Consider the following 27146-nt stretch of genomic DNA (forward strand, 5'->3'; position numbering starts at 1 on the left):
TTGTCAACAGCATGCTGTCTTTCTGATGTCCTTGGTTTGCCATTTTAACAACTTTTCCTCCATCACTTAAGAGCCAACCATAGAAGGTGAAGTATTTCTTTAACTATTATTTTCTTATCTTATCTTATCTTTTGTTCCTGTTTTGATAGCTATGGCCAGGGTCTAAGCCTTAGCTCTATATTATCTGTGGTATATTACTTGTAGATTCCTATGTTAATTGTATTACATTGTGAAACCTAACAATATAGATCTACTAACTTGGAAGGAAACAACCTTGGAATTTGAACAAAGGTGGAAAGACAAGTACCCTAAATTCTTATATTTGACAAATAGAAATGCTTCACAAATTTGTATGTCATCTTCGATTAGGGGTCATGTTTGCTTTCTCTGCACTGTTCCAATTATAGTATTTATGCTGCTGAGGCAAGCACGGCTCGGTTTCTTTATCTAATACCATCAACTTTTTTATGTCCTGGGGGACTGACTTGATAGGATTTATGTGGAAGGAAGAGTTTAAAAATCACAATCATTTCACCTCTACTGCTGCACACTTCAGGTCCTATTAATCTATGCATCTATTCAGCAACTCCCCCAATTTCTCCAGCCCCGCAGTATCCCAGCCAGGATTATAACTTGCTGGCCACTATGATCTGTTAGACTCTAGAGTGGCATGTTTGCTGAGACACAGAACTCCAGGGAGAAAAAGAGAGACCAGCCTCACTCTACCAAGCATTTATGAATCAAAATACTATAGAATTTATATATCTGTATTTTTAAACTTATAGTCACCACCAGAGCAGGAGAAGCTCAGCAGGCAACCAAGGAATCTCTCTAAGGCTGACAGGGATAACGTGGATAAGAGTGAGGAGTCTACATGGCATGGAGGTGGCAGTAACTACTCCAGTTCAGCTCAGGTTTTTAACCCTCAGTGTATAGTTTCCAGTGCTGCCTCTTTCCTTTCAGCAGCAGGGAGATCACTATGAACACCAGGCTAGGACAAGGACATGTCATAATGATGAAAACCTCAGGGCGTGGGTTTTAGAAAAAAAACAACCTAGGTTCAAATCCCAGCTCTACCCCTTGATAAAATGTGGGACTTGGAGCCTGTTACCTAACCTCAGTGTACTTCGGTTTACTCATCTGACAACAGAATAACATCGTTGTGATCATGAGTAATAAGTGAGTGAGATAAGGAAGCATGGAGCAGGTGGTTTCACATGCAATAAGGGGCTTATTAAACACACAATAATTATTTTGAATTAAAAGGTATTTATGATAAGACTTTTACACATTCTAAAGAATACAAATGAAACCTTTAAAGCTGTTATATTTCAACAAGCAAAATTTCTTTTGTATTACTTGTATATGGAATCAAATCCTTCCATTAAATTCAGGTGTTTGCATAGTTCCCTTATATTTCTTTTGAAATAAGATGGAATGTAAATAAATTACAGAGAGTTTGTTTCAAGGTATGCTAACCTCATGCTCAATAAAATTTCAAATGTGAAAATAAGAAAATGGCAAATATAGGTAAGTAGCAAGTAGGGCATCTCTGAGTATTTTCCAGTTAGAGAAAACCACATGCATGTCCTTGGTTTGTGGCTAATTCTTTTATCTTTTATATTGAGACCACAGTCAAAATGGAAATATATTCTTAAACTGACATTAACCATAGTTATTAGGTAATTTAATTCTACTTTTAAAGTCTAACTTCATATTAGCACCTAGATCACAAACACTGTTTTAGATGAAGAACTAGTAATAATGAATGAATGACTATAACTTTGGGGCTATTTTTACATGAAACTGTATATTGCAAAGTTTTCAAATTTCTTATTTCTATTTCTGGTTTCGGTGTGCTTATTAACACATAACGGATTATTTGTTGAAGAGAGTCAGCATGATTTATATGTCTCTGAAGTTTCCCATGCACCTCGCCCTAGCTGTTTTTAATAGATTTTCAGTAAACACTGCCAATCTATGGTAATAATGGTGAAATAATCTATTTATTTAGCCACTCATTCAACAAATATTTATTTAACATTCACTATGGTCTGAGCACTACTTAAGACACTGGGAGTACAACAATGGACAAAACAGATAAATGTCCCTCCCTTTCTTTCTTTCTGAGCCTATAGCACCCTCACAAACATGGAGAACGTTCCTAAAACCCATTGGACTTTCTGCAAGAAGTATGGCAAGCACCAACCCCACAAAAGAGACACAGTACATGAAAGGCAAAGATTCTCTTTAGGCCCGGGAAAGCAGCCTTATGAAAGGAAGCAGAATGGTTATGGTGGGCAGACTAGGCCGATTTTCCGGAAAAAGGCTAAAACTACAAAGAGGATTGTGCTGAGGCTTGAATGTGTTGAGCCCAACTGCAGATCTAAGAGAATGCTGGTTGTTAAGAGATGCAAGCATTTTGTATTGACAGGAGATAAGAGAAAGGGTCAAGTGATACAGTTCTAAACTTCATATTTTGTTTTATCATGAAGACAATAAAATCTTGAGGTTGTGTTTACTTCATTTGTTTGCAGTTGGTCTTTTTTTGTTTTTTTTAAAATTTTATTTATTTATTTGACAGAGAGAGATCACAAGTAGGCAGAGAGGCAGGCGGAGAGAGAGGGGGAAGCAGGCTCCCTGCAGCGCAGAGAGCCCGACGTGGGGCTCGATCCCAGGACCCTGAGATCATGACCTGAGCTGAAGGCAGAGGCTTAACCCACTGAGCCACCCAGGTGCCCCTGCAGTTGGTCTTTTAAGAGGAAAATAAACTAGTGCCATCAATGAAATTCCTCTTGTGGGGCAGTTTGTGCTTGAAAACAAACAGAATATAATAGGTAAAGTCCCAGCCTTCATGGAGCACGCATTCTGGTGGAAACAAATAAATACACGAAATGCCATGTGGTGATAATGTTTAGAAGAAAAATAAAGCAAAAAGTGGTTAGGAAGTGCTTGAAGCAGCAGTGGGGATTTTTTTCTTTTTCTTTTCTTTTCTTTTTTTTTTTTTTTGGAAGGTGAAGATGAGGAAGGCCTGTCTAAGAAGGTGACTTTCCTCCTCTCTGGAGAAAGAGCATTCTAGAGATACTCAACGACTCAGAATCTTGCTTGTCCTGTTCAAGGAACAGCAAGGACATCAGGGATGTTTGGTGTAGGCAAGACTGATGGAAAGGGATTAAACATCAGAGAGTCTGGAGGAGGGAAATATCAAAGTTATTATAAGGTCACACAGAGCCATTGAAGGATTCTGGCTTTGATCTGTGAGTGAAATGGGAGGTTTTGAGCAGAGGAGTGACATGATCTGGGGTGCATGTGAAAAGAATTACTGCAGCTACTTGTATATAATAATAACTGTAGGAGGGCAAAAGTGGAGGCTAGGGCACATTTGGGAAGTTCTTCTACTAACTCAGATGAGAGATGATATAGTTTGACTCAGGATTGCAAAGTAGGTAGTTAAGAAGAGGTCAAATATAATAGGTTTTGCTGATTAATTTTGTTAAGGGCATGGTGGGGAGGAATCTAGGAGGACTCCAGTGATTTTGACCTAAATAATATGAAGACGGAGTTGCCATTTACTGAGAAGGGGAATGCAGTGTGAGTGAAGGAAACAGGGTATTTGGTACTGAACAGGTTGGCTTAGAGATGGCTTTTGGCTGTCTAAGAGAGAGTGCTGAATAAGATGTTAGATATATTGTAGCTATGGACAGAGGAGATGTCGAAACTTGAGGTAGATAAATTGCGAAGTTTTATACTTTGAATTTGCATTATGTCTTTTAGGTAATGAGTATAGATAGAAATAAAAGGAGATCCTAGGAATAAAGCTATGGGGACCTATTACTTTACTAGAAATGAAGAGGCAACAGCCAAAGAGTCTAAGAAAAAGTGTCCAGGAAGTTTGGAGGAGAATCGAAAGGCAGCAGTGTCCTCCACGCCAAAAGAAGGAAGTGAAAATCTTAATTAAATGCTCCTGATAAGAAAGATAAGGACTGAGAGAAACCATTGGATTTGCTAATGGGGAAGTTGTCGGTGACACTGATAAGACCTGTCTCAGTCTACCGCAAAAATTTGACTAAACTAGGTTAAAGATGAGAGAGGAAGTAGAGACAGAAAATACAGACAACTCCTTGAGTTTTGCCACAAAGAGGAGCAGAGAGATAGGGTAGTGGAGAGAGGAAGGACCAAGAAATTTTGCATTTTTCAAGAGGGCAGATGCTGCAGCTTGTTTGAAAGCTGGTGGGAATGATCCAGTAAAGATAGAAAAGGTGACCATGCAGAAAAAAAGAGAGGAAAAATTGTTGGAGCAGTGCCCTCCAAGAGACAGGAGGGGTGAGATCTAGCACATGAAGTGGAGAATTGGCCTCAGGGCAACTGTAGTTCATCCACAGTAGTAGAAAGGAAGACCAAGTATTTGGGTCAGATGTTAATGCATCAGTAGATGGAGGAGGCTTATAGTATTTCTCACTGCTCCCATTTTCTCAGTGAAATTAGAAAGCAGGTCATTAATAGAGAATGAGGAGGGAGAAAAGACACCGAAGACCAGAAATGAGAGGAAAAAGTAATGAAATAATTATTGACTTAGTGGGTGAATGACTTGGCCAGTGATAGGTAACAGGATAGTGGGTGGTTATCTGGGCCTACTGAGATTAATGGTCATTAATATAAAGTCCCATCAGTCAGTAAGTTTGTGTTTGTCCCCAGTCAGAATTAGCTTTCCTAGTATGGGTGCAGAATCAGTGAGGAAATGGATTTAAAAACATGAACTGCTTATTAGGTCCTAGAAGAATTACTGAAATATAAGACCACAGTCTTCAGAATATTTAGAATCATGCCTAGAAACTCTTTCTGGTTATTAGGAATATGCATATGGAGGAGAAGTAGAAATGGCCAAAACAAGCAGAACTTATGAACTGACAGAATAGGCAATTGACCTAGAGGGTCTAAAATGATATTTCATCTAAAAATAGTTGCCCTACTGATCTCTCACAGTGCCTGAAAATACCATCGTTGGTGTTATTCTAATAAGTTTATGACCTTGTCATGCACAGAGATGGTGCCTATCTACAAAAAAAATCTCTAGAATTTAACATGGTAATGAGAAGTCACAAAATACTAAATAAATATTTGCTAAATTAGCTTGAATGGAATAGAATGAAGGGCCATCATGCATTCATTTTTATTCAACAAGTATTTATTGAGTAGAAGACACTGCAATAGACATTGCAAGAATTTCCAAGATAAAGAACATGTTTACATGAAGCTGTTGAGGGTAAGACACAACAGTAGGTAGATGTTGATTATCAGAGTTTCTTCTTCTTCTTTGGTTTCTCCTATCACCACTTACTGATATATAGCAAAATACAGAGGGGTAGAGGAGGGTGTGTGAATTGCTGTGCGGTTCTGCTGGTGGGGTTACCACAAAGATACTAGGGAGAAAGAAAGCTTTTGTAGCAACACAGATATAATTCCTTTCTTTCACAACTTAACCCAACACCAGTAGGGAAGCCCTGATGGACCCATAGGCTGCAGTGGAGGGAATACCACCTTTCTGCCAGTAGTGGAACAAGGTAGGTGGACTGAGGTAAAATACCTCTTCTGTATATGTGATTTTACTGGAAAACAGAACCACATGGGTTGGAAGTGAAACCTTGCAAATGCTGATCTCTATACCTATCTGCCAAAGTGGAAAACACCCTGAGAACCAAGGATCTAGAATAACCTTTTTAAACTATCTCAACCACAAACTTTTTTCTGGGGGGAAAGACCTTTTTGATGGTTATAAAAATTAACTTTATTTTCTCTATTTTTTTTCCAACTCATTGGTGTGTTTTTAATTACCTATAAGATGAACAGATATTTATTCCCTTTTCCAGTTTGTCTTAGAGGAGCTCTTTCTTTGAATTTGCTACAGGAGAATGTTTTTTTTTATGCTAATCCTTCACATCTTTTACGTCCTTTTTAAAATATGATAAAATTACATTAATCTGGACTTAATTCAGAATTTGGGTTAAGTTTGTCTGAGTTTGACTATAATTTACTGTTATATTTCAGAAATACTGTGAAAAAAGTTTTTCTAATATGTAAGACTTTGTATTATTTTTATTTAACTAGACTGTGAAGGGAGAATGCAGGAAATGTCTATTTCTACTTATTGGAATAATCACTCAATAAATATTAATTGAGCAGTTACAATGCCACAGGCCCCAGTTGAGGCTCAAGTGATAACAGAAGTGAGCAAAAATTCTTGCCCATATTGAGTTTACATTTCTAGTCTTAATGAATGTGTGTTTTCCTTTGACATAAGCACAACAGCTAAAAAATTAGTCTTACTTGTATTTTTTATTATTTTTTCCAAGGAAGTCTTACTTTTAGAGCGCATTAAACCTCTTTCTAGATATTCATCTGCTTAAAATAACTATTACTTAGAAATAATGTAAGTAAAATTATTGCTTATAATATCTTATAAATGATCATTTTTAATGGCCTTATGTTAATCTCACCCAGATCAGTCAGTTTTGATGTAAGAACAAATCAAACAAGCCTAGGATGTCAGCCTTGAGTGTTGCCATAAATACTCTGCCTTTTTGTTGTTGTTTTTAAGCATTTCCTATTTGCAATTCATTTTTTATAGTTTGTGTTCTTTTAAACTTTGGAACCCAGTATGGTATTATCCTCATTTCCTAGGAAGCTACGGCTCAGCAAAGCTAAATAACTTTTCCAAGATCACACAGCTAGAAATTACGGCAGATACTGTTAGATGATGGTACTAGATTCTATCAACAATGCTCTTCTAGGTTCCCATCCAGACAGAGTAGACATGTAACCCTGTTTGGCCAATGGGATGCCATGGAAGTCTGTGGGTGGGGGGGATGTTATTTTTCCTTCACCACTTTTCCTGCCTGGAACTTGGATGAGAAGCCTAGAGGTGCAGCTTCTAAGTATTAAGGTCAACACAGTAAAGCTTGTAGAGGAGAAAGGTGGAAAAAGCCTTTGGAATATCATGCCAGCTTTGTAATTCCTACCACTATGGCTTGATATAAGTAAAACCCGATCTGTTTAAGTCATTGCATTTGGGTTTTCTGCTATTTGCATCATAAAAGACAACTAACTGATAAATCTCAGAACTGGAAATCAAAAGTAAAACTTGAAACTCTCTGTTCTTTCCAATGGATAGTTCTGAAAGCATGCTCTTTTAATAAACGTATTCTTAACACTTTCAAGGTGACCTTTTGAGTACTGAGAACAATCTCAATACTCATAACTGCTACAGGTACTTCTCACTTTATAAGCTAGATGTATTTCTCAAAAAACCCATGTGTAAATAACTTAAACATATGAAACTGAATGCAATTAATGGATTTTAAGAGAAACTAATAAATAGTCAAAATATTTGGAGATTTTTTTAAATGATACAAAATAGGGAGTTAGGCAAGTTTTTGCTCAACAAATATATCTTCTCAAATTGTGGTATGCCTGTTCCAAATTTATAATGCGATTTCATTGTCTGGAACCTGAGTTGGCAAGTAAGTGGGACCTGAAAGAATTAACTCATATCCACTAGGTTGGCAATAACCAATAAGATAAAAATAAGGGTTGGCAAGAATGTGGAGAAGTTGGAATCTTCATATACTTCTGGTGGGAATGTAGTTGTTTTAAAGGACAGTATGGCAGTTCCTCAAAACAGAATTAACATATGACCCAGCAATTCTATTCCTAAGCATATGCCCAAGAGAAGTGAAAACCTGTGTCTACCGAAAATCTTGTACACAAATATCTCAGAAGCATTACTTATAATAGTCAAAAAGTGGACACAACCCAAATGTCCATCAGCTAATGAATGGATAAAGTAAATGTGATATATTCATACATTCTTTGGCCATAGAAAGGAATGAGGTACTTATACCTGCTAGACCATGGATGAACCTTAAAATCCTTGTGCTGAATGAAAGAGCCACTCACAAAAGACCACACATTGTATGAAGTGTCCAGAGTAGGCAAATACCCAGTGGATGCCTCAGGATGGGAAAGTTGAGGGAAATTGAGTGATTACTAATGGATAGTGTTTACTTTTCACATAAAAAAATGTTCTAAAATTGTGGTGATGGCTGCATAACTCTGTGACTAATCATTGAATGCTATACTTAAAATAAGGTGAATCATATAGTATGTGAATTATACTTTATGAAGCTGTTATATTAAAAAAGAAAGAAAGAAACTAATCAATGAAGATCAGTGGATCCATGAGGTAGTAAAAGTTCCAGGAGATAGCAAAAATCCTCAAGGTGCCATGCTTTCTCTCTAAATCAGGCACTGTCTAGTTTTTCTGTGAGCTTCCATTATGGGGGGGTGCTTCCATACTGCCTTCATTTTCAAATTTCTAAAGTTGACTTTATAAGGAGACTCTTGAGTTTTCTTGTCCTTGTGTCCTCTTTGCATGTCAAAAGGACTACTTTACCCTAAAGGCAAAGGGTAGAGGTTAAGTCTCAGATGTGTGTTAGAACCCAGCTCTCTTGCCATCTTGGCCAAGTGACTTTGGAGTGGTTATATGAGCACTGTAAAGTGGGGACAGTAATGATAGTTACTTTACAAGGTGGAGTTGAGGATTGAAGATGTAGTGTACCTGACAACACAACCTATGCCTAATACCCATGTTTCCGTCATTTCTTTGATACCCAGCCTTGCCTCTGTGTAATCCCTTCTTAGAATGAAAGGTGTGAGCATCTTGCCTGTGGCATGTAGCTGGTGACTGCAGGCTTTGCCTAGTTTTTACACAGAATTTCTTGAACAAAAAGGTTTTACCTTTTATGTTTCACTTAATTAAAATTATTCTGAGTATGTCACAGGTGGAGAGAGAGAGAGCAATATTGGAAGATTTTTCTCTTCTACTGTGATGAGACCTGGTTATCATCTTTCAAACATGCCCTGTGGTCTGGTTCCCACACCATATCAGCAGAAAATAACTGAATTGGGAAGAAGGCAGTCAGGCCAGCCCAAGTTCAAATCCCTCCTCTCCCTCTCTAGCTATGTGGCCCTGGATGTATTGTCTAACCCCACCGAGCTTCAGTCACTTTGTCTACAAAAATCAGAAAAATAATCATATGTACCTCACAAGGTTGTGTAAGGAATTAAATGAAGTAGCACATATAAAGCTTGTGGCTGAATGCTTGGCAAATAGTAAGGGTTCCATAAATGCTTTTTAAAAAATAAGTAGTTTGGGAAATTTTTTGAGAGTTACAAACAGAAAAAAGTATATCTCAAATACACCATTGAAAGCATTCTTAAAAAAAAAAAAAAAAACTAAACAAAATGAGAAACATGGATGGGTGACCAACTTAACTTTTTTTTTTTTTCAATTAATGGTTTTATTTCCAACTTTAACACTAACAGAGGATTCCAAAACAGACTAATATATGTGAATAAAGTTTAAATGTAACAAAGAGGGGCGCCTGGGTGGCTCAGTGGGTTAAAGCCTCTGCCTTCGGCTCGGGTCATGATCCTAGGGTCCTGGGATCGAGCCCTGCATTGGCCTCTCTGCTCAGCAGGGAGCCTGCTTCCTCCTCTCTCTGCCTGTCTCTCTGCCTACTTGTGATCTCTGTCTGTCAAATAAATAAATAAAAATCTTAAAAAAAAATAAATGTAACAAAGAAAGAATTCAGCTATGTACATTGGAGGGAAGGGGATTTTTTCTTATCAACCTTTTTCCTATTTTGCCATTTCTGAATGAGCATACATGTTTCCCAATTTAATTTAGTACACAATAGTACAACTTTTATGGTCAACTATTTGTAAGCATAAAACTTAAGAGATTTTGGCTGCTCGGTCATCTTGGCTCTTGAGGTCTGGTTATTGTAAGAATGTAACAAAAGAGTATTTCCTCAAGTCCTCTGGACTCCAAGTAGAAAATGATCACTTTTACTCAGTTATTACTTTGTTTTAAAACTGAAAGTCTTGTGTCCTGGGAAATTCCTTAGTCTCAGAAAAACCAGAAAAGATGGTCAGCCTATATAGACATCTCTCTGCTCAGCAGGCACCCTGCTTCCCCGCCTCTCTGCCTGCCTCTCTGCCTACTTATGATCTCTCTCTCTCTCTGTCAAATAAATAAATAATAATCTTTTTTTAAAAAGTTAAAAGAAAAAGATTTGGAGATCGTTATTAATAACTAATGGCTTCCATGAAATAATGCTAATGGTGGAGCTGGCCCTGTGCTACATGCTTTAAAAGCTAAATTCCACTGAAATGATTAGGAAAAAACCTGTGCATTAGGTTCTATTGTTATGCCCATTTTAAAGGTAAAAGAAAGACAATTTGGAGAGGTTGACCAAGTTGCCTAAACCCTAGAAAGAGGATAGAGCTGAGATGAAAGCAAAGGTCCTTTTAAAACTATTCTGTGCTATATTGCCATTAAGTCCCTGCCCCCAGTTACATACCAATGAATTAAAGGATAGAAAGTTTATAGAACACATTGTCCCAGAGAGTGAAAATATGAATGGCCCAAAAAGGGTGTGGGTAGCTTCACTGATGATAATTAAGGAATTGGGGGTTATCAGTGTACATTTACTGTTTAAGGCTCATTTTTTTGCATCCCTGCTGGAGGCAGAACACTGGCTGGACTGGAGTAGAATTGCTCATGTTAAACTGTTTCAGGAACCTACCTCTTCACATACACCACATACTTTGTATCTATGTAGGTGGGCTTCCCGGAATTCCAGGTACAAGTCATGTTGCCTGAATATTCATAAATGACACAGGTTACCTTGTCAGGAACATCTGGTGGATCTGCAACAAAATGTATCACTTAGAAGCCACCCTAGAAACATGAAAGTTCTTTATCAAGTAGTTAGTTGATAAACTTCCCATTTTATTTAGGAAACCAGTCCAGTCAGCACTCAGTACCTCCCTCATTCCATCCCTACCATCCCACCTAACAATCTACTTTGCCATCAAGCATTGCTATTCTTTGTAATACTTTACTATATTCTCTATTCCTCTGAGGGTACTAATATGATCAACTTTCTCTCATCAAAAAAAAAAAAAAAAATTCACTCCTTAAATCCTCTCTCCTCATCTACTACTGTATCTCCTATTCTTTTTTTTTTTTTTTTTAAGATTTTGTTTATTTCTTTGACAGAGGGAGAGATCACAAGTAGGCAGAGAGGCAGGCAGAGACAGAGGGGTGGAAGCAGGCTCCCTGCTGAGCAGAGAGCCAGATGCAAGGCTTGATCCTAGGACCCTGAGATCAATGACCTGAGCTGAAGGCAGAGGCTTAACCCACTGAGCCACCCAGGTGCCCCTGTATCTCCTATTCTTAGTAGCTAGACTAAGGGTCCTATATTATACTGGTCATTTATTTCATCTCCCATTTGCTCTTTATATGTATATAAGTAAATACACTCCTAAAATACATCTCAAAACAAAGTTATAGACAATAATTTAAGTATCTCGCCTCTGGAAAGCACTAGAAATACGTTTAATGAAGGAGATTCAGGCCATATGATAAAGTGAAAAATGCAGGTTTCAAAATAGTATAATAGAGTGATCTCATTGGAGAGAGAGACAGACGGAGAGAGAAGGGATTGGGAAGGAAGAGAGAGGGAGAAAGGGGAAGAGAGAGAGAGAAACTAAAACTTAAAAGACATATTTCCAAATTATCAAAGAGGGATTGTTAGTAGTGAGATTATGGGAATATAGAGACGATGGGTATTTCCTTTCTGTTGGTCTAAATTTTTAAAATTACATTTAAAATTCAATTTAAAAAATTTTAAAATTTTTAAAATTAAAATAAACAATTCTTTTTAAAAACAAAAAACAAAAAACAAACAAAAAAAGGGGATGCCTGGGTGACTCAGTGGGTTAAAGCTTCTGCCTTTGGCTCAGGTCATGATCCCAGGGTCCTGGGATCGAGCCGCACATCAGGCTCTCTGCTCAGCCGGGAGCCTGCTTCCTCTTCTCTCTCTGCCTGCCTCTCTGCCTACTTGTGATCTCTGTCTGTCAAATAAATTAAAAAAAAAAAAAAAAAAAGAAAGAAACACAGAGAAAAGCAAAGATGAGAGATGATGTAGCCACATGAGTAAACAAAGGTTTAAAAACATTTCTATATTGTATGCAATTTGATTTTACAATTAAAAAACAACTTCAAGCAGTAAGAACATACTAAACTACTTTAAAACATTTTGGTGAGTTGTAGCATTGAGTTACAGTGGAGAGAAACTGGACTCAAAATTAGTGAAAAGAAATATTTAAGTTTCATTTGGGTCTTAAAGGAGGTAGGTCTGGAAACATAAATTTAAGTCATTTTGAATATTGATTGAGTTGTGGTCCCTCACTGATTACAGTGATTTGTGCTAAAGTTATTTTTCCCCCTCTAGTTTTAGACAGAGTATCATTGATTTGGCCATCATAAAAGACAATGGTCAATCTTTTGGGCTATGTTATTCCACAGTATTCTATATAAAATGAATGCTCAGGGTTTTAAATGCCTCATGGTTAATTAACTTTATAAAAGATCAAATAGAGTATATACACACATGCAAATAAATGCAATATTTGTTAATGTGAAGTATATAAAGATGGGAGTATGATTATAGTTATGAGAATAAGACCTTGTTGTTGTTAATCTCATTGTCAGTTTACCCAACATCAAGGAGGAAAAACCTGCTCTATGGTCAGGTATCAGAGAATACTCTAAAATACACAAGGATGAGGCTTATGTGTTTGCTTTATCCTACCAGTCCCATCCCTTGCCTATAATTGGAGCACTTAGTAATCACAGGCCAGATTTATTAATTCAGAGTCTAGCCAAGGATCATTTTCTACTGAGAGTTTCTTGAAGGTGGAATCCCTCTTCTTTTAATTTCTATCATTTAAAACATTTTTGGTGCATGGCAACCACTCAGTAAAGATTATCTCATAATCTGATTAGCTTTATTAATAAAATGATAATGAGGAGAATTTAAAATGAACAGAGGCCCAATGTTTCTGGCAAAGATCACTGCAATTCCTTTCTCAAGGAGAGCACAGGCTGGCCTAATTGTGCCAGGAATGATACGAGGTAGCAGTGTTAAAGACAAATATTAAGGGACCTTTTTGGATTAAAAGGCTGTTTTTCCCACAATAAGTAGAGATCAAAGATGGTCAAAATTTAAGTCAAAGATATTTAAATTTTTAAATTAATGTTTAAGTGGAAACAGAGTGTTACATGTATGATTTACTTTAATTTGGTATTTGTAAATGAATAAAGACATATTACAATATTTTATCCCATGATTGGTGTGAAACTAATAAAACAAACATATTCCCATAATATGTGTGCATTTAATCACAGATGAGATTCTAGGAATTGTTTAAAATGATGACTAAAAATGGAGATTGTGATATAATACTTTATATTTCACAAATTACATTTTAAAGTACAGAAACTTCTAAATATATTTGGATTTCTTTTCAAGGAAAACACTGACTCATATATTTTCTCTCTCTTTTATGATCTGTTTCCAGTCTAAAAAATGCACATAATCATTTTATTCAAAACAGTGATGATAAGTTAACATAGCAAAGCTCACAGGACAAATATCCTGTGATCAAAGTAACTCAGTGAAAGCAATGTGATTTCTAGAGTACCACAAAAACCTTCAAAAAACTTTTTTTGACCTACTTAACTAGGAAGTTTTGTTTGCTAAGAATGCAGAGCCCAAGAACATAGGGGTTCTTGGATCCAAGAGTTAGAGTAAATTCTTACCTGGCAGTTACAATTGAACACTCATAACCAGAACCCTATGTAAGAAGTCACAAAGTACATAAATGGAAAGAGTGATGTTCTTTCTAAGCAGCTAGCCCCAGTGAATTGAAATTCTTCTGTGATGTTGTCCCAGAGGGGAGCAAAGGCCGTTGCCTGATCCTGAACATGGCCTGGTGGTTGCATTTGCGGGCAACACTAGAAGACCTGTTGGGGGTAATTCGTTACTCAAATTTTGTCACTCAAATTGCAACCCAAGGAAGGAGGCCATACTTCTTTTGGCTCCTTTCTTCCTCTGCTTAAATTAAAAGCTAACCTTTCCTCATATTTGGAGGAAATCCTCATATTTCCTTATTTGTCCTCCAAAGAAATTGCATCTTCTCTCAACACCTTACCTCCACTCGCAAAGGATAAATAGTAAAATATTTAAGCATTAAGTGATGTTTATGTGTCCTGAGGATGTGGACAAGCTAAGGAGTCCTCATACATCAGATAAGATGTCTTCCTGTGCCTTCAATTCCCATAATTTAGGGCAAGTTTAGTATGCTGTTATCAATTTAAGGCATGAGTTGGCCCACTTTATTCTTTGACCCCAAAACTTACTGTGGTCCTTCCTCAGTTCACTTCTCCCACCTCCCGTAGCTCTTTTTTATTTTGAAAATCATGCAAGATCAGGTTCCCAGAATTAAGGACAACAATGACCTTATTTAGAACAAGGAAGCCTCTTCCTTCTCAGGTGTCCACTCTAGGGGCAAGTGGTGACCACCAGGTGGTCTTGTTCTTGCTAGTTAAGATCTGGAGATGAGGAAAAATAAGAACTCATATTTGATTGTCAAAAATAGGGAGCATGACAAAGACACCAAAGCCGTCTCTCTTTCTTCACTGGAGTTGGGTCCAGATGCTCTAGGGGATGAATCTCTGGGTTAAAACAGTGCTGAATTTATTGATCTATTTCTCATAATACTGTAACCAAGAAGTAAGTATGTAATTACACAAGTGAGCTCATATTACTATGATAACTTACACATCTTCAAGATACTATAAATACAAATTGAATTCAGCAAATATTTTTAAGATGAACGTGATTTTTTCTTTTTTTAAAAAATATTTATTTATTTGAGAAAGAAAGAGAAAGCCTGCACGCATGTGCACACTAGAGCAGGGGGAGGGGCAGAAGGAGAGGGAGAAGCAGTCTCCCAGCTGAGCAGGGAGTCTGACAAAGGCGCTGGATTCCAGCACCCTGAGATTGTGACCTGAGCCGAAGGCAGCTGCTTAAACCATTGAGCCATCCAGGCACCCTTAATCTTTTTCTTAATAATTATAGTAACAAAAAATGATTCACATTTGTGGCAGTGGGACTAGGAGCCGGAAATTAAATCAGAATCTCCTCATGTTTTATCAAAAGCATGCAATTTTAAGTGCATTTAACACACTGGTCCTGTACTTTACAGTGTATAATATACTTTCAAATAGTTTATTAAAATTTGATGCTTACTATAGCTGGAATAACTGGCCTCATTTTACAGACATAGAATCAAGGCTCAGACAGATTAACTGGCCCAAGTTCGTGCAGCTGGTAAGGAGTATAGCAGGAACACAAAGCTAGTTTTGCAACTTTTTTTTCACCCTGAATTTTAGCCTCAAAATTTCTTGACGGAATCTGCTTCAAGGCAGATGATAGTAGTTTGGAAAGCAAATAAAAAAACATAACTGTAGAGGAGATGAAAAGAACAACACTTAAAATCTGAGGACACTGCCCCTCATGTATGCCATTTGGACAGGCTAGTGTCAACTTTTATTGAATGCATCAGAAGCATTTAAAAAATTGTAGAGTTGATTTTGAAAGTTTATATGTCTGTCTTCTTTTAAAGAGTCAAAAGATTTAGGAATACGGAGTCATCAGATATGATGGAGCTGGGCAGTGGCTGTCCCCAGTAGACCATCTATGTGCTTTCCTCTCTGCACAGATCCCACCAGCCTCCTTGACTCATATTTTACCAAACTGGCCCCTGGAAGCATCTGGGCTTGCAATTCCTATATTAAACTAATATAAAAAGTAAATTCTATCATTTTGTCTTTATTTTTAGATAAGATTTTATTTTTTAATTATTTTTTAAGATTTTATTTATTTATTTACTTGACAGAGAGAGAGAAAGAGAGAGCGAGCGCACAAGCAGGCAAACTGACAGACAGAGGAAGAGGGAGAAACAGGCCCCCTTGCTGAGCAGGGAACTTGACAAGGGGCTCATTCCCAGTACCCTGGGATCATGACCTGAGCCAAAGGAAGACGCCCATCCAGCCCACTGAGCCATCCAGGTGCCCTAACAAGATTTTAGACTAGTTTGCTAGATGAGCTTTCATTTGAATTTTGAATGCACCCCAACACTTACATCCAGAAAAAATGTCTTTTCCACATATCAGTGTCTCTTGAAAATATCCAGGACATTTAGCAGTGCAGTACATAGAGGCATGTGGCTCCAAAAAGTTGTTATACCAAAGCCGAGCTGTCGTTTTGTTAATTCTTGTGATCTGAAATCTTTCTTTGATGCCATTTTTATAAAAATAGAGTCTCCTTGGTTGGCAGTTCTTAATTGCTGCTTGACAGTATATAGAGATATTCATACCCATCTTAAAAACTGTGGCTGGTTCTACCCAGATGTGGCCAGAGCATTTTATATTTGTAATTCCTGGAAACAAATGGATAAAATTTAAAAAGTTCCATGTAAAACATTAGAACAAGAGATTCAAAAGAATATGCCATTGCATTTAAATTTTATTCTTTTCTATTAACTAAATGATCTTCATTGGAAAAAAATTTTAGGACTAACTGTATCTTTTAATTGATTAGCTTATTTGTTTATTTTTTTTAAAGATTTTATTTATTTATTTGACACAGAGAGAGAGAGAGAGAGAGATCACAAATAGGCAGAGCAGCAGGCAGAGGGAGAAGCAGACTCTCTGCTTAGCAGAGAGCCTGATGTGGGGCTTGATCCCAGGACCCCGAGATCATGACCTGAGCCAAAGGCAGAGGCTTAACCCGCCAAGCCATACAGGCACCCCTGGTTAGTTTATTATAATGTGTTTTTACTGTGCTTCTGTTGATGTTCAGCAACATGATACAGATCTTTAAGGGTCAGCCTTTAAGCTACTCTGTCTCAGGAACAAATATAATTGGCTCTTCTATTTTAAAGTAGAGAACTGGGGCACTATGAGGCTATGCCATTTTCAAAGGTAAGATTAGAAATAATAGTTGGCACTGCAGAATCCAAACCCCATTCTCTATCTACTCAGTCAATCGTTCATTGCTGTGTAGATAATGGCTACTTTTATCAGAAAATTATGAGTTTAGGGGTGCCTGGGTGGGTCAGTTGGTAAAACGTCTGCCTTTAGCTCAGGTCGTGATCTCAGAGTCCTGGGATGGAATCCCCCATTGGGCTCCCTGCTCAGTGGGAGCCTGCTTCTCCCTCTCCCTCTGCTGCCCCCCCCCCCGCTAGTGCTCTCTCCCTCTCTCAAATAAATAAAATCTTTAAAAAAAGATTATGAGTTTAATGAATAAAAGCATACTCTTACTAATGACAAAAATCTATTGTTTGATAACCACTTAAAATTCATCATTAATTTAATAATATGGGAAAATATTCAGAATATATTTTGTTAAAAAGCAAATTGCAGAACACATTTAATATAGGCTCAATATCAGAAACAAATGAGTGAAGAGAAATACACTAAGATATTTACAATGATGATCTGTGTGTTAGACTAATTTTTCATTTTTAATTTCATTTTTCTGTGTTTTAAAAATTACATAACAAATGTATTACTTTGTAACCCAAAATAATAATTTAAAGTCATTTTCATAAGCTCAAATGACAATGCAATGCAGTATCAGTTAAATAAAATTCACATCAAGGAAAATATATTTTTGTCTTTTTCTGGAAATACTTGCATCAAAATATCTTAAAAAAATTGATAAAATATTTGATTTTAAAAAATACTTGATTTTAAAAGGTACTTATCTTTAGATTTCAATGCTTGAAGAATTAACTTATATAATACAAATGTAATTCAATGTTTCCATTTACATAATGAAAATTTTTGTATAAACTATAAATATTTAAATGTTGAAGTACTGATAAAAATAATTCCATCATTATTAAGAGGACATCGAAACCAAAGACATGAAAAGGAAGTTTTAAGAAAGCATCCAACTGCTTTAAATAAGGTCAGCAATTCAAGTTTAGACAAACTGAATCCCCAGGACTTTAAAAAAAATATGTGAATACCAACATGAATTATTATGAGTAGTGTTTGAAAAAAATAGAAAATATAAAAAATGTCAGAAGACTTCAGATTTGGACAAATGTCCTGGTTTTCAAAAATAGAATAAAGAAGAACCCCAGAAACTTTGGACCACTGAGCTTTAGTATATTCAGGAATAAATTAGTAAGTCAATGATTTCTCAGTACCTAAAAAAAATCAGTAGCCAGTGGGAATCAACACAGATTGTGTAAGAATAAGTTATACAAATATGTTAATTTCTTCTTTTAATAGGGTTAGTAAATTGATCAGAGGAATGTTAAACTTCTCTTAAATTTTTGTTTAATTTTGGCAGAGCTATTGAAAAGGGGGAACTTGGAAAAAATGTAGTCTGGATGATTTTAAAACTATTCATAGATTGAACAATAATATATAAAATAATTTCTTGTATCTTTTTTTTTCCTCTTCTTCTTTTTTCTTCTTGTATCTTTTTTAAAGATTTTATTTATTTGAGAAAGAGAGAGCACGAGCAAGGTGAAGGGCAGAGGGAGAAGCTGACTCCCTGCTGAGCGGGGAGCTCAGTGTTCCCAGGACTCCTGGATCATGACCTGAGCTGAAGGCGGTTGCTTTACCAACTGAGCCACCCAGGCGTCCCTATAAAATAATTTCTAAGGGACAGCCTGAGGGTCTCTAACACCATATCAGAGGGGATTGACTCATTTCTTTACACTCTATATTAATTACTTGAATGTATGAACACAAATCCTACTTATTGTTTGCATATTTCAAGAAGCTGGAAAAAGCTAGCTGGGGACTTATTTCTTCTAAATCTTCGTAGATACCTGTGGTCTGACTCTGGGAGTGTCTGATACCTGCTGGAGGGATACTAATTCTTATGATGGGGTTACCTCTACATCTCCAATATAATCGTGTTCCAACCTACAGAAGAGAGTTTCCTTTTGTTGTTATTCTGAGTAACTTAAACAATTTGCAAAATTTTCTTCAAGGTCTAGAAACCTACCTTGGTGTTGCTGTCTCCCAATAAATGAATTTCTGCCACCTGCCCAGGACACAAAGCCCTCAGTAGAAACTCTCAAGTGCCAACAGCTATCCTGCCTAAATTTCTGATGACTCCCCTCCTGGATTCCTCAAAGCTGCTTATGCCTGTATCTGTAATAGTGCCAGATGTTTGTGTGGGTTATAAAATGGGAATGATAATAGCACAATACTATTGCACAAAGTTGTGAGGAATAAAAGGCTTAGCACAGTGCCCATTACGTAGTAACTGTCAACGATGATTTGTGGAGTTGAATTAAATCCAAATGTTTGATGGATTATCATGTGACAGTTATAATAGTTCAGAGATAGAACATGCCAACTCAGAATATTTAGGTTTTTCATGGAATTATTCATATATGAGTTAGAGGTTTGATCCTTAGGGATGTTTGAGAAAGGAATCCTGCCATTAGGAGAGAGGTTGGACTGTTTTATTTCATTTACGCATAACATTTTTATGTGCATATAGTTTTCCCAATCTAACAATTTTTGATCCTTCAGAGATCTTACTATAATGCTTTGAAAATAATAAACACCCAACATTTTTTGAATAAAAGATAACAATAAGTACTAAAAATACTATACCTCCGTGACACCAATTGAAGAATATGTAAAGAGCTATTACCACATCCCATTGAATTGTGACCTGATTCATTCCTAAAAGCAGGAAAAAGCTCTTTGTTCCCCTCTAGGAAAGAAAAAAAAAAGAAAAATGTTTAAATTATAATATTTTAATAAAATAACAATAATAAAAGGCATTACGTTTTTTTCCCAACAGTTAGTGTTGCCTTTGATGAGACCATTTCAATAGGAAGAAAAGAAGAAAGGAGGAAAGGCAGAAAAGAGGAAGGTGAGAACGGAAGGGAGGAGGAAACAAGGCAAAGAAAAGTCACTGGTATGTGAGGAGATATAATACAGAAGGAAGAATAAAGCAAAAGGATGGCTTTTATCCTTCAAAAGTCACTGTGAATTACCTTAGTAGATTTTTGACCCTTGATAAAATACACTTTCTTTTAATCTTATCTCTCTCATCAGAAACCTCTGCTCTATCTCCAGATGATAAATTCTCCTGACCAGATTTCTGTGCCTAAGTAGCTCCAGAAATATCAGTCTTTGTTGAGTTAAACTTGGGAAAAGACAAAAACTGCAGAACTTCAAGAAAAAGTGTGCCTGGGTGGCTCAGTCATTAAGCATCTACCTTCGGCTCAGGTCATGATCTCAGGGTCCTGGGATGGAGCCCCGCTTTGGGCTCTCTGCTCAAGGGAAAGCCTGCTTCTCCATCTTCCACTCCCCCGGCTTGTGTTCCCTCTTTCACAGTCTCTCTCTCTGTGTCGATTAAATAAATAAAATCTTTAAGAAAATCTTTAAGAAAAAAGAAAAAGAAAAAAGAACTTCCAGAAAGAAAGCATTCAAAATTACGGAAGATGAAGTAAGACAAAGGCATAGGTGCTCAGTTACATTTATTAAAAAAAGCCTTTTCATCTGTAGATAGTTGAAAAGAAACTCATTATATAAATTCCAAACAATATTGCCATCAGTTCCAATTAGAGTTGCATTATTTAGTCAGTTACCTACATTATTGAATAATTCAGTTACTCAATAACCAACATTATTTAATTATTTTTATCTGTTTAATAAAACCTGAGCCTTTCATATAAAACAGCAAAACAAAATCATGACTTGTCATATAGCATAAGTATCTGATAACATTTTTTTTCTTAAAGATTTTATTTATTTGAGAGAGAGCGAGCACGAGCGGGGCAGGAACAAAGGGAGAGGGAGAAGCAGACTCTATGCAGAGCACGGAGCCCGACATGGGGCTCCATCCCAGGACCCTGAGATCACGAAATGAGCCAAAATCAAGAATCGGAAGTTCAACCAACTAAGCTATCAGGCACCCCATCCATATCTGATAACATTTTTACAAACTGGGGTCCCCGTGACCCCCATGAATATAAGAATCCCTTTCATAATTTGTTAGCAATGTTAGGTCTTCTCTTTATAAATAATAGGCAAAGCAAGGCCTAACAATGTTCCTCGTTAGAAGTTAACTACTCACCCAATAGAATATTTGCAGTAATTATTTTTTAAAGTGATGTGATATCAGACAGTATTTTAGATTCACCTTTCATCAATAACCACCACATGAAATATCACAAGAACTTACAAGAAAAAAACAACCTGGCCCATCTATTTCCAAGCAAAAATGTAGCTGTTTTTAGGTATTTGGGTGATCATTGTCACTTTACCTTTCAACTTGCTGGAAGCACGTAATTCCACTTCAGGGCCAGGTTGCTATCTTGTAGCCTGCGTCATGTCCTCCTTCTCCACTGCCTGCTTGTCAATAATCACTTCAGATTTTCAGCAATGAGGCAAATGGAAATGTCAGCAAAGCCCTGACCTACATTTCAGATTCTTGAAAAGGAACTCAAAAACTGTCCAATTCGAAATGACTGGCTCACATGTCACTATTTGGGAAAACCCAGATTACTGAACATGAACTGCTTTGTTAGTACTTTTTTTCTCAGTTTAATTTAAAATGATCGGTCTCATCCAAGAAGTAGAACACATATGTAGAGTCTATCTATCAAAATATAACACCAAAATATACAAAAATATAATGCTTAGTTTTAATTTGCAATTAGCATTGATATTTATTATGAACCAGTTTCTGAAGACAGTTTAAATGCTACTGTTGACCATTTATTTATTTACTGAGCATTTTTGAGTGTCTAATATGTGTCAGGTATTGTTCTGGGCATTAAAGATATAATGTTGATTAATTACCAGACAGCTCTTTTGTTGTATTGTTTAAAGTGATTTAATTACAGATCAGTTGAACTATCACCCATGCTTTAACAGGATTCTACAAGCAAATAAAAAATTACCAGATATTTGGTGCATTTATAGTCGGTGTCATCAGGGGCTTTTCCCAGCATAATCTTTCCTCCCACATCCTTTATTACTTCGACATGAATATCTTTCCACTTTGTGTATTTCTTTTTATTGTAAATGACAGTTAAGTTACTGGTTTCAATGAAATTCTTTTTTTTAATGTTTTTTATTGTTATGTTTTTGATGTACATCATTAGTTTTTGATGTAGTGATCCATGATTCATTATTTGCATATAACACCCAGTGCTCATCACAACATGTGCCCTCCTTAATACCTGTCACTAAGGTACTCCATCCCCTACCCTCCTCCCTTCTGTAATTCTCAGATTGTTTCCTGGGGTCCATAGTCTCTCATGGTTCATCTCCCCCTCTGATTTCACTCCCTTCAGTTTTCCCTTCCTTCCCCTAATGTGCTCTGTGCTATTCCTTATGTTCCACATATGAGTGAAACCATATGATAATTGTTTTTCTCTGCTTGACTTATTTCACTTAGCATAATCCCCTCCAGTTCCATCAATGAAATTCTTAAAGCCAGAAACTCCATCCTGCCTTCTAAATGTTTTTATCTTTGGTATCCAGCACATTAGAATACTCTGGGGAAACATTTGAAACATTTCTATGCTCAGATTTATTCTAAACAATGAAAATTAGAAATTGTGTGGGTGAAGGCTGGGCATTGATTCTTTTAATTCCAAGTGATTTCAATAAAGAGTCAGCGTTGAGAACTACCTGAATTTAAGAATAAGAGTGTCTTTGAAGACCACACAGAGGAAAGGACTGTCACCTGGGTTTTAATGATTAGTGACAGTTTTCCAAGCTGTGGAAGAGAGGGTGTGGGAAATATTTCACATATAAGAACAGAATGTGCATGTAATAGAGATGTTTTGGGACTGGCTAATTGTTTCTTCAGGTTGAAGGGAATAGGATATGAGCTGGAAAACTAAGGTCAGTGGCAGAATGTAATTAATAGGGGCCTTGTGTTCCTGCTAAATGGTTTAATCTTTGTCTTGAAGTTAGTCAGAGATAGCCAAGGTTGGTAAGCAGAGAAATAACATAATTAGATTCGATTTTTAAAAGATAATTCTAATTATTGTGTGGAGAATTGAATGAAGATTGAAGAGCCCAGTTAAGAGGCTATTGAAAAGCAAAAGCTAATGAGGGTCCAAAGCAAAGCAGAGGTAGCCAGAACTAAGAGGGAAATATGGAACTGAGAGCTATGTGGAGGACAATTGGACAGTCCATTGTGACCAGTAAGGGAACAGAAAGCCCTGGAGTTACACAGTGAACAACACATGTGTGTGGTGGGGTAAGAATTCAGGACCATGAAGAGTGACTCTGGTGGTGATTTTTACTGACCTAGTAGGTAACATTAACTGAGCACACAACAGGAAGAGACATGGGGAAGTGATGAGTTTGGTTCTGGTCATATTGATTTGGAGGAGCCAGACAGAAGTGTCTGGTGGGACGTTATAGATACAGGTAAACTTGGGAGAGAAGTTTGAGCTGGAGATCTAAATTTGGAAGATTTCAGCATGTCAATAGTATTAAAACTAAGATTAGAATCAGAAAACAGAGAGCACCTCCAGAATGATAAGGGAAGGAAGTAGGGGGCCAAACAGAAAATCTTGCTAAAGGACAAGAAGAGATACAAGAAGTTTGTGGCCCTCATCAAATGGTCAGAAATTAAATATGATTAGAACTAAAAGAAAGTATTGGATTTGGCAGTAGTCTTCCCTTAGAACAGTTTCAGAAAAGAAATGGTGGTAGAAAGGGGATTGAAGTGAATTAGAATAAAAATGAAAGAGGACGTTGGTTAACCTTTCAGGAATTTGGAGAGTGAAGATGAGACTGATGGAGAGCTCAGTGCAAATGAGGATTTATTTTTTTAGTGGGGGCCACTTGTCGTTTCTCTTCTTTGGTGAGCAGTCTGTTCACATCTTCTATCCATTTCATTGGTTGGTTGTTTTTCTTATTGTTGAGTTTTGAGAGTTCTTTACATGGTTTTGGAAACCAGTTCTTTATCTTATATATTTTACAAATATTTTGTCCTAGTGTGTGGCTTGTTTTTTCATTTTTTTACCAATGTCTTTTGAGATCAGAAATTTTTAATTTTGATCAAGTTTAATTCATTAATTACTTTATTGTTTCATTTGTTTTGTGTTGCTTGCATTCTCATCAACAGATTAATTCACAATCTTGTCTTATGTGTGTTTCTGTTTAAAGACACCTTACTTAATCTATACTGTTGATTAACATTGAACTCAGGGCCAACATTATAATTCATGCCTGAACAAAGCTCATCTAACACATGGAGTTTCTTTGTAAAGTACATTGCTGCTTTCTTGTATTTACGAACACTAGCCAGTACTTCAGGACTATGCTTGGGGGCCGTTTTAGTGAAATCACCAAAAAAAAAGTACAAAATGGGGGAAATGTGGTACTAAGAAGACCTCCCAAAGGACATTTGTTTATAGTACAAGCGCTGAAACAAGTTTTTTTAGCTGGGAACTTGCACATTGCGTGACTCAAAATTTTCACCACTCTGCACATGTCTTCAAATTACAGACAAATGCCGCAAGTATTGATTTGGGGGTTACAACTAAATTTTAGCTGGTTAAAGAATTCACAAATTTGGAATCAAGGAATGATGAGGATCAACTATATCAAATCTCATATGTAAATGGTTTGACTTCATTTGCTAATCAGAAAGCATGAAGACCCACTGTCTTGGCTTTTTCTCCATAGACAAGGTTGCCATCTGGGTGTACCAGGGCAGTCTAATTTAAACATGTCTCAGGGTAATTACAAAAAGCACTCCATTTTATGTTCAAAACTTTTCTAATGTAGGGGCGCCTGGATGGCTCAGTCATTAAGCGTCTGCCTTAGGCTCAGGTCATGATCCCAGAGTACTGGGATCAAGCCCCACATGGGTCTTCCTGCTCAGCAGGAAGCCTGCTTCTCCCTTCCCCACTCCCCCTGTTTGTGTTCCCTCTCTCTCTGTGTCTCTCTCTCTGTCAAATAAATGAAATCTTAAAAAAAATTTTTTTTCTAGTGTAGGAGATATATTGCCACTATTTTAAAGGCTTAAAAGTTTCCGAAAAGTCATACTATTTCAAGTTTTCTCTGGTATTTGGTAAAAGTTTGGAATAGTTGTTGGCTGAGGGGAATGAAAAGGATGATTTAGTATAAAATGCATGATCCAGAAAACATCATATTAAATTAGTAAACATATTTTGAGTTAGCACGTCATCAAGACAAATATATCATAATGGAGCATTTCAGAATTTTACCCAAATTTTAAAAAATCCTCTTTAGGGCATTTAAGGCTAGAACAGAGGAAAACAGCTAGAACTGTAGTACTTATGTAATCGTGCTTTTCTATAAATTGACCTTACTATTGTGGATTGAAAATATCTCCAGTTTCCCTGTCCAGAGACAACAAACTGTCATAAACTAACTGGCTACTAGAAGGAACTCCTTGAAGTAGATTAGTTAGGATTTCCCAGTTTAAGAAGTATAGCTGGACCAAGACCTGAAATGTTAAACTGGTTGCCTAGCAACACTGGTCTACTCACTAGGGAATAGGCCTAGAGGGCTCTTTCTTGCCTCAGGACACTGATGCCAAATGTTGATGAGAATGAGCAGAACAGGGAGTGGACTGTTGACCCCTGAAAAGGGAACCCAGAGACTTGACTCTGAAGAGAAATGGAAAACCTACCACCTCTATATGGGGAAGTGATACAGCAGCCCTCGTGGTTTTAATAGGCCTGGCTTAGGGCTGTTAAATAATCTGGTTAGAGAAGGGGAGTAGGAAACTAGTCCTGAGTTCGTGCTTGTATAGAGGGTACACCGTTTTTACTTAGATTACTGCATTTCTTTGTGGTAGCTTTAGCAGAGGTGAGTGACTGAATATTGTCATGTGTAAAGCTCCTCAGACACTCCATGGGAGGTACCACTAAATTGACAAATCCCATTAGGTAGACTTGATTTAGGAGGCTTAAGATTTTGTAGAGTGATCTAGCAATTCTGTATGAAATAAAGAAATCAGGACGCCTGGGTGTCTCAGCTGTTAAGTGTCTACTTTTGGCTCAGGTCATGATCTCAGCGTTCTGGGATTGACCCTGCATCAGGCTCCCTGCTCAGTGGGAAGCCTGCTTCTGCCTCTCCCATTCCCCCTGCTTGTATTCTCTCTCTTGCTATCTCTCTCTGCCAAATAAATAAATAAAATCTTTTCTTAAAAAATAAAAATAAAAAAATCAATATCACTGAAGGGTGGGAGAAACTGATAGGTGGTTGGATGAATTGGTTTTTGAAGCAGAGAAGATGGCAGTAGCTACCCATAAGGGCCAGAGAAAGTCCTCTGATACATGGGTATGCTCAGGGAAGATGCTTTATACATATCTGCCCAGTTCTTGGTAGGTAGGGTGCAGGGTACAGCCTAGTCTGTCTCTATACCTGGGTGGAAAATAGATGTCCCTGTTTAAGAGGGCATATGGTACTATAATGGGTTAAGTGTGACTGCATCTGCATGGGTGGGTCTCCAGAGAGTGAGGATAAAGGCAGAAAAGCCCACTGTGACTGTGGATGGACTTGGACAGTGAGTCACATGTCATAGCCTGGTGAAGACCTGTACATAGTGCATTAAGGGACTTAATCCCGGGTTAAAGGACTCTTCTGTGCTCTCCAATATACTGTAGACTGTATGTGTAATTGAAGTGAAGACTTCTTTTGCTAATTTATTGTGACATCCTGCTTTTCTGCTGTTATAGGCCCAGTGAAAGAGCTGAGTATTTTTTAGTGCCTTTCTTGTACCAGCCATATGCTGTATGTGGGGCTATGACTACAGAGAGGATGTTAATGGCTTTCAAGGATCCTTCAGTGGGAAAGGAGATTGTATTTAAAAATTAAAGTGCAAAAGAATAAAATGCTAAATGGGAAGATAGGAAAACAATTAAGGGAACAGAAAGGAATGTACAACAGCCTCAGGTCCACACTTTTGCAAGCCTCAGGCCTGAATGCCAACTCCTATAGGATAAAATTGACCTGGATCAAGGACTCGGGCTCAGTTTCTTGTGTGGTCCCTCCAGTTTGATCACACTTGTGCCGCTGAAGGCGATTTTACCCTGTCAGCATCCCTCTTTCAACTGCCTCTCCTGCCCCGTTATCCTTCAATGAGTGTGTACCATACCATGCCCACTTTGCTTCACCAGTG

At 37.2% G+C, this 27146-nt stretch overlaps 1 protein-coding gene and 1 pseudogene across 2 annotated transcripts in view; one reads left to right on the plus strand and one right to left on the minus strand.

Moving 5' to 3' along the window:
* The window catches only part of IL23R (interleukin 23 receptor), a gene marked incomplete at both ends in the record, with an annotated part of 55864 nt that extends 36170 nt beyond the window's left edge, over positions 1-19694 (minus strand). Inside the window, 3 exons of the mRNA XM_080799934.1 lie at positions 10647-10770; positions 16117-16413; positions 19625-19694. Of these exons, the coding sequence (XP_080656060.1) occupies positions 10647-10770; positions 16117-16413; positions 19625-19694 (491 nt within the window). The remainder of the gene's footprint in view (positions 1-10646; positions 10771-16116; positions 16414-19624) is intronic.
* On the plus strand, positions 2152-2469 carry LOC308340621 (large ribosomal subunit protein eL42-like; annotated as a pseudogene). Its single transcript has one exon. The product of its transcript is annotated as a large ribosomal subunit protein eL42-like (transcript).
* Positions 19695-27146: the final 7452 nt, after the last annotated feature.

The sequence above is a fragment of the Martes martes genome (assembly GCF_963455335.1).
Source record: "Martes martes genome assembly, chromosome: 4".
Lineage (NCBI taxonomy): Eukaryota > Metazoa > Chordata > Mammalia > Carnivora > Mustelidae > Martes > Martes martes.